The sequence below is a fragment of the Gossypium hirsutum genome, chromosome A02 (assembly GCF_007990345.1).
Source record: "Gossypium hirsutum isolate 1008001.06 chromosome A02, Gossypium_hirsutum_v2.1, whole genome shotgun sequence".
Classification (NCBI taxonomy): Eukaryota; Viridiplantae; Streptophyta; class Magnoliopsida; order Malvales; family Malvaceae; genus Gossypium; species Gossypium hirsutum.
In genome coordinates, this window is record NC_053425.1 from 63,853,400 (window position 1) to 63,862,492 (window position 9,093).

Consider the following 9,093-nt stretch of genomic DNA (forward strand, 5'->3'; position numbering starts at 1 on the left):
AGATCCTTTAAATGTAATAATTTTGGTTGAATTTCTGTAGGAAATTTATTAGGTTCAAAAAGTTCAATAATTTTATTATTTATTTCTTTAATTTCTACTTCTGCAGTATTAGTATATTCATTAATAGAAGTCCAGCTTATTGCTAGATCTTCTGCTAAATCATTTATTTCAGAATTTTTTGACTGAATTCTTAAACATAAACACTCTTCTATTAGAGGATCTGTAATAGATATAAAGTAATTTGGTTTAACTTTAAAACCTATTACACCAGTATGTAAATTAGACTGAATTCCTCTAATCAGTGCTTTTATTGGATTTTCAAATCTTTTATCCAGTAAAACTACTATTATAGGTATATCATGACTATTTCTAAATAAAGCTCTAATTATTATTATAATTTTACCCAAATGTATATATCTAACTTGAGGATATTTCTTCCTAACTCTTTTAATTTTATCTTTAGTAAATAATGGAATTTCTGTTAATCCACCTCTAGTATCTTTAGCGATTGTATTGTCACTACTTTTTTCTATGTGTTTTTGACTCCATATCTTGAATTTAGAAATTTTATATATTTCTTCTTTAGAAATATAATTTTTATTTATTATTTCTATCATTTCATCAGAAAAATCTTTTTCTTCTCCAATTAAATTATCGAATTTTATATCCTGTTGTTCAGACTTAGGAATTTCTTCTAATTGGTTTTTAGAACTACTTCCTGTATTAAACATAAATATATATTCTTCATTATCTGAATCAGAGTCTGTTTCTGATATTAATTCATATAATATTTCTTCAGAATTTATTTCCTCTTCTAAACATATTTCTAAATCTTGTTTAACAAGAGTTTTTATCATTTTCTTTGCATTTTTTCCTTTATTAGGACAATTTGTTGCTATATGACCCTCTTCATCACATATGAAACATTTACATATTTGTTTTTTAGATTTTTAAGAAGTTTTTCTTCTAACAAATTTTTTCTTTTTATTGTTATAACTAGTATATTTTTTATTTCCTAGTTTCCATCTAACTAATTTATATCTTCTATTTTTCTTTCTATATTTTTTATAAGTTTTAAGGCGTATTGATTTACATCCAAATTCCCACTCATTTTCTAAAATTTTTGTACAATGTTTATCACTTAATTTATTTTTAACTTGTGTAGAAGCTTTAGTTTGTAAGCAATGTAAAGTTATTCTTTCTTTTGTAAAATTTATTCTATTACCTATAGAATCTATATTTTTTGGTTCTTCTCTAGTTTTTTTTGCTATGTTTTTCTAGATAATTGGTATATTTTGCTATGCAAATTTCATCCCATGGTGGTGGTAATTTATGAAAATATTGGTTTTTCTAAAATTCTATGTTTTCATTTTTTTAGTTTTTGGTATTTATGAAGAAATTTTTTAGAAAATTCTTCTAAATATCCAATATCACATAATTTAAATTTTGAAAATTTATAGCTAGATATACTATCCTGATCTTTTTTGTCAAAATAGCCACAAAATTCTATTTTTAGAATAAAAGTTAATCCTTTTAAAAGATCTTTAGGAGTTCCGATCTGATTAATTAACTGACTTTTTTTTGTTGTTTTCCTTTTTCATATTCCTCCCAACGTCTTAAAAATTGTAAAACATCCCCTTGGAATGTTCCAACAAAATAATTTTAAAATTTTTCTTTTGACCAAGTTATTATTGTTGTTTACAACAATTGTCATTGACTGTGCCCAATCATCTATAGTTTTTTCATATTCTGATATTGAAATATTAGTTAAGTCTAAATATATTCCTCCTTGGGCACATTTCTTTTATTTAAATCATCAATCCTATATGGTATAGGTTGACTAGATGACTCTCCTGGATATTTAGTTTCGATTTCATTAATAGCTATATTTTCGGTTTGAGTACCAAAAATTCTAATTGTATTTTCAACTTTTTCAAAATCTTTATTTAAAGCTCTAAGATAATCATCGTTTTGAATATCTGACTCCATTTTTCTTTTTCCATAAGGATCCGTTTCTTCAGTATCCATTGGCTCTGGAATTTCTATATTTTCTTCCTCACCTGTTGAAGTGTTTTCTTTATCAGATTTATAATTAGTAACCTTTAAATCTTCTTGATTATCAGAATTACTAGAACTACTACTGTCTGTAGTGTCATAATTTATCATATAGTGATAATTAAATAAAGTAAATAAATCTTTATGTTTTTCATAAAGTTGTTCTATTAATTTTAAATATTCTACTCGCTCATTTTTATCTATACTTTCAGTAAATTTAAATTTCCAATGTTCTATAAGTTCTTTATAAGATTGGAAATTATATTTTTGTTGACGAGTATATTTTCTTTTCTGTTTTTCAGGATTTTTACATCTTTTATTAGTAGAAGATGACTCTTCTAAAGAAGTGTCTTCTTCCTCAGATAAGGTTAATATTATATTACTATTACCATAATATAAAGGACCTAATTCCATTTCTTGTTCTATATTTTTGTTAATAAGAACCTGATCTAATCTATTATTTATATTAGATAATACTTCTTTAGATTTGATGTTCAAATCTAATCCAGTTACCTCTCCTAGATTATTAACTTGTTGTTCAATTTTACTAACTTTATTATATAATTTATTAAAATATATAGAGGTTATATTTATTAAACTATTAAATCCTTTACTAAGAGGTGAAATATTATTTTTATTCTTAGAGTCTATATCATAGTATAATTGCAAGTTTTATCTTTATATAAACAATTCTTCCATAATATTTATCTATGGTACCTAAAACCGTCTGTTATGTTATTATGTCTTAACACTCAAAGGCCTAAAGTTTCTCACTCAGACTTAAACAAGCAAAAATAAAACAAAGTAACAGATATATGAGTTTTAAATAAATAACCACATAATTAACTGAATTGTAAATTAAAGATAAAAACTTATAATGAATACTACTACATTAATTCTCCAAATATCGTTACTCCAGAGTACTCTGGTACCAATTACAGGGAAGATGGATGTGGTATGATAATCCGTATAAGAAAGATTTGTATATTCTTGGCGGTGGTGCTTGAAACACCCGCGCCAGCACGTGAACCCAGAAACCTCACTTATTCCGTCCAGATGCCCAAAGCGAAACCCTAACCCAGGTTCTTTTCCAACGGCCGCTCTGACTACTAACGATATAACCCACTCTCAAAGTCATCATTATTTACGATTCGCCCACCCTCCTCATTTTATACCACTACTCGCTTTTCACTAGGTTAACGCAACTCACTCCAAAAACCACCGTTTTCTGAGAAAGAAAATGCCGTTACAGTCATCCCGAACTAAATCATACGGTCTACACTTCTCCACGTACCTAAGATCTTCACCGTCGATTTGTCACGACTCTTCTTCTTCTTCGTCATATTCTTACGCATTCGCTTCGTCAAGCTCAAGCTTCTCTTCAAGATCCTCCACCTTCTTCGCACGTGCGACTTCCCCCACCCGTGTAAACCTGTACGGACGAAGCTATTCTCCTCAGTCATCGCCGTCCGTCCGGTTCTCTATCAACGAACGTCCGATCTCTCCCAACCGTTCGATTTCCTACAAGAACAAGAACAATGCGGTGCCGTCTAGCTCTCACCACCAGAGGTATAGGACGTGTTTGTGTTCCCCTACGACGTACCCGGGGTCTTTCCGGTGTTCTCTCCATAAAGGATTGCCTCTGTCGAGGAAGCACGAGAATAATCGTCAACCGATGACGGCGTCGTTTCTTCCTGGTAGTCCGTTGAATTTGAGGAGATCGGTAATGAAGAATTCGTTAGTAAGAATCGGAGGAGTGGAAGGAGAGTTGGTTAAGAGAGCTTTAACGGCTCTTATTAGGCCTTCTTCGCATCAGCAACGACGCCGAGCCTCTTTCGAGCCAAGGCCTAGTCGTCTTTCGATTATGTCTAAAACCGATGATTCTTGACCTGTGCTAGGGTTTCATTCTTTATTGAGGTTAGATCGGATCGGACAAGCAGGCTCAGTGAGTCCGTGCACAAACAGTATAACTCGGATTTCGTTGTGATTTCTTATGACTACTTTTGGTATGAATCTAGTAAAAATTTTGTGGAGATTTTGTTGGTGGAAATTGAATATATTATTAAAATCTTTTCTGTTTTTCATTTTAACATTTTAGGTAAAAGAAATTGTTAACAGTTTTGCAGAGTTGAGATGATCATTGTACAGAGCGATTCTGCCAACGTTTACCAAAATGAACACCAAAATGCATTAGAAATTTTGGTAAGGTTAAAAATTTTTGTACATTCTTTTAAGGCACCTTGTAATTTTCGCTACATACAACTTGTAATTATGGGCGACTAAAATTGGATTTAACTCGAAGAATAAAAAAAATTTCGATTTTTGAATTTTGAATCAAATAAATCGAGTTATTCGAATTAATTGAGTTATTCTAGTCAATTAAATTTTTTTTTTTTGAATTTTGCGTTCGAATCAAGTTTAATTTTTAAATTTGAATAAGTTAAATAATTCGAGTAAATCGAATATCAAACTATAATAATTTACATTATTACTTTAAGCTTCTAAATCTCTTCACTTTTCTCTCAAAACTTTTACTCACTCTTACTTTTCTCCCATAACTTTTGCTCCTCTCCCATCCCAAACCCTTTTGCCTCAAACTCATTCTCTTCCCTTTTTTTTCCTGAATATTTCTCTCTCAAAATTTTACTTCTCCGATTTATTCCCCCTCCAAATTTTACTCTTTCAACCTCCAAAACTTTTTATTTTTCAATAAAATTTTTATTTCTCACCATTTACCCTCAAATAAAAAATTAAAATCATCCAAAAATATTTTAAATCTCAATAATAATTTTATTTATATCTACTATTTATATTATTAAATTAAATTTTACATTTTGTACTATTTATGTTTTTGAATTGTTTTATCATATTCTTTATAATTTTTTTAAAAAAATTGAATTATTGGTGAAATCATAAAATAATCGTGTTAAAATTTTATGTTGGTATCAATTTCACATTTTATCTTTAAGATAATTTTTATTAAAAAATCACATTTTTTACATTTAATATATTTTTTAATTTCAAAATATATAGTGGCAAGAAACAGAAGATAATTAAGGTAACTAAACAAGCAAAGAAGTTAACACGTATATAAAAGATTAATAAATAAATTATAAGGGGATGAAAGTTAATAACAAATTTGATTACGGTATACAAATTTGATTACAGTAGGTGATAGTAATTAAAAGAACCTAAAATATATTTTTTTAATTTAACTCGAATAAATATATTCGATTTGGTTCGAATTTCATCTCACTCGACTCAATTCGAGGAAATTTCAAATCGAGTTAGGATAATAAAATATGATTCATCGACTTGATTAATTCGAAATTTTTTCATTCGATTCGATCGAACGCTCACCCTACTTGTAGCATCCAAAATTACTTGATTACATTGTAATACTATTTTGATGGTGGATATAGTGAATATTCAAGAAAATTCAAAAATATGTCAGATAAAATAATTTTTATAAAAGTAAAGTGATTTTAGATATAGAAATCAATAAAAACAATGTAAAAGTGAAAATATGACAAGATTTAAAAAATTTAGAGACTAAAATACAAACATGAACAAATTAAAAAAATGAGTTATTAGTGATGAATTGACTTGAGGTTAAGTAGAAATATGTAATAGTTTAATAAAAATCACTTATCAGAATCAAACTGGAAAAATTGAAAATAAATTTCTCAATTTTAACCACCCATAGATTCACATTAAAGACTACGTGTAAATTTGAAGTTTTAGTTTGGATAGTTGCGGAGAAATTATACAAAGAGTAAAAAAAAGAAAAGGATAAAAAAGTAATGTAATCTCGTAAGAGTATTTTGGACTTTTCTCTAGAACTGTATGGTAAAACTATTGTTTATATAAGATAATTAATTTTTGAAATAAATTTGAGCATTTAGAATTTGGAATTTGGATCAAGTTAGTTAGCCATTATCCTTTAAATCAGTTGCTTAAAATTGTTAGAATTGGGTCTTTTGGCCCACTTGTTGTATTTTAAAGGAAAGCAAGGATGAAAGGCCAGATCAGGCTTCTTCTTCTTGCTCCTGCCACTCCCCTCTTTGCATGGTTTTCCCTTCCTTTTTCTTCATTTTCCTTGTCTTTTTTTTCCCAAATTTCCTAAAGACCCAACACCAAAACTTTGACATTCTACTTAAATCTACTAGAAAACAACCTCCATATTAGTTTTCCATCATCAAAACTCTATTTTCAACAAAGATTTTCATAAGTTTTAGTGTGAGAAATTGAAATTATAGAAAGAAAACTTCAACAAAACAAATGATGGTGTTTCCTAATTCTTGAAGCTCAATATTTGAGAATTTTTTAGAAAGCTTTGGAAGCTCTTATATTAATTTTTGGTTAATTTCATGAATTAGGAAACACCAAAACTTTCCTTGGTGTTTTTGGTGTTTCCTGCCACCCGTCTCTTTCCATGGTTTTCCCTTTCTTTTTCTTCATCTTCCTAGTCTTTTTTTTCCCAAATTTCCTAAAGATCCAACACCAAAACTTTGACATTTCACTTAAGTTTCTTAGAAAACAACCTCCATATTAGTTTTCCACCATCAAAACTCTATTTTTAACAAAGATTTTCATGAGTTTTAGTGTGAGAAATTGAAGTTATAGAAAGAAAATTTCAACAAAAAAAAAGGATGGTGTTTCCTAATTCTTGAAACTCAATATTTGAGAAATTTTTTAGAAAGCTTTGGAAGCTCTTATTTTAATTTTTGTTTAATTTCATAAATATAGAAAAATGTGATAATAGAAATGGATTTTCAATCAAATTTGAAAGTGGATTCAAGGATATGGAAGCATGATTTCGTATTTTGGAGCACTCAAAGGTATCTTATTTCAAAATATAGTCTAATTATAAAATAAATACCTGTAAACTCTATGGCTTAAAAGACATGGAATAGGTTATTAGTGTCTTGTGTTGAAATTGTTAGTCATGAAATACTATATTAACTAAATATATGATATAGAGATATTAGTTGCATGTGTTGATGTGTATAAATTATGCTCTTAATGATAATTGTCATTATAGTCATGAATAAGATTTATTAGTTAATTATCGCTTTTAGTTGATAGAGTCTATACCATATTAAAACATAAGATTTGTTATAAGAAATAAAGAGGAATGAAAATATAACTTTCTATCATTGGTAACAATTATATGAAATGAACATATGTATAAAGTTTAAAGATATGTGAAAATGTGTATGCAAATGTAAAGCAACTATGATGCTTACCTGTGAAAAATGGTTATGCTTATAAAGCCTTTAATATGAATTTTGTAACATCCTGATTTTTTTAGGTATAGAAAGTGGCACTGTTTCGGGAAATGCTATCATGAATTATATAGAAAAATTGGATAATGAGGCAATAAAGAGAAAATTCAAAAGGTGTTATAAGAATTTATTGTTAGGAAACAATAAAGCGGAATTTAAATATGAAAATGTGAAAAAATGATTAAATTGTAAAATATAAAATGTATAATGACTGAAGCGTAAAATGACTAATTTAAGAAATTATAGATTGAAATTTATTTATTGACATTAAGTTGCTATGGGTTATGCATATGAATTTAGAAAAATAATTTGAGACTAAATTGAATAAAATAAAAAATATAAAGATTAAATTATAAATTTTACATATTTACCGAGAAATGGATAAAAGGGTAGTTTTCAAAATTTATGGATTTATATTAAGGGGCATATCCATGTTATAATTTTTAGACTTGATAAGTACTTATTGTTGTGAAGAAATTGTATAAGAGATAAAAATAGGCAAATGATAATTTTATGATGAAAAGATAGTTTGGGTATTTCTTAGTATTATATGATGGAAATATTACTTTGATAATGTGATTGATGTATGGAATTTATTATGAACCTCTATAATGATATGAGAAGATTTAATGTGTTAAGTGTTATATTTAAAATTAATTGAAGTGAAGCGATAAAAGAATGCAATTTTCCATTAATGAGTATTCTAGACTCTTGATGAATGTTACAGACAAATATTTTAAATTCATTAAATATGATTAGTGATAAAAAAATGGCCATAGCTTTTGGTTATTTATGCAATAAATAAATAAAGTCTTTAGTATTTTTCTAAAAAAACAATAAAATATTTATTTTTCTCACCTAATTAAGTATTTGAATGGCCTAAATGCACAAAAAAAATTAACCGTTAACTTTAATGATTGACCGTTAAGTTAATAATTCTCTCTCTTTTTTAAGTTATATGAAATTATTAAAATTTAAAATTTTAAAAAATAAAATTTTTAAAATTTTTATATAATAAAAGGTATTTTTTTATATTTTATAATAATTTCTATAATTTTTATATATAAAAATATTATAAAAATAAAAAATTGTAAAATTATAAAAATTATATTAAAAAAACATAAATTTCTTTTATAAGTTATTAATAGCATACATGAGACTTCTTATTGCCGAAGCATACGGAACCTTTATCATGTGCTCTCTTTCTTCCACTGTCTGAGGACAGTTCTCTAAAGGGAGATGAAATCCCGATACGCAGGGGTGAAGCCAGAACAATTTTTTAGGGGGGCTGTATGAAATTTTAATTTTTTATAGTTTATATCTTTGTAATTTTAGGGGGGCCAAAGTACAATTTTACCTTTACTAATTTAAAATTTTAAAAAAATTAAGGGCTTGAATAGCAATTTTACATTTTAGGGGGGTCGGGGCCCATGCCAACCCCTTGGCTTTGCCCTTGCCGATACGAAGGGTTGATTTCTCTTCTTCAAATCCGTCATTGCATAACACTTCAATATCTTGTCTATGTATGAAGCTTGAGAAAGTGCTATCACTTTGTTCTTTTGATCCCTTAGGATTCGAATGTCTAGAACAAAATTAGTTTTACCCAAGTCATTCAAGAAAAATTGTTGTGTTAACCATAATTTAATCGATGACATTGTCCCTACATCATTCCCAATAAGTAGAATATCATCGACATATAGAATGAGAAAGATCACCTTTCCATCCCCTAAACGTTTATAAACATAAGGTT

The 9,093-nt window shown here is 27.8% G+C and overlaps 1 protein-coding gene across 1 annotated transcript; it reads left to right on the forward strand.

The window, feature by feature from the left end:
• Positions 1 to 3,295: 3,295 nt before the first annotated feature.
• On the forward strand, positions 3,296 to 3,943 carry LOC107939003 (uncharacterized). Its single transcript, XM_016872289.2, has one exon. The coding sequence runs from the start codon at positions 3,296 to 3,298 to the stop codon at positions 3,941 to 3,943; it is 648 nt and encodes a 215-aa protein (XP_016727778.1).
• Positions 3,944 to 9,093: the final 5,150 nt, after the last annotated feature.

Coding starts and splice junctions, on each gene's coding strand:
- LOC107939003 (XM_016872289.2), top strand. CDS start 3,296: ATGCCGTTACAGTCATCCCGAACTAAATCATACGGTCTACACTTCTCC.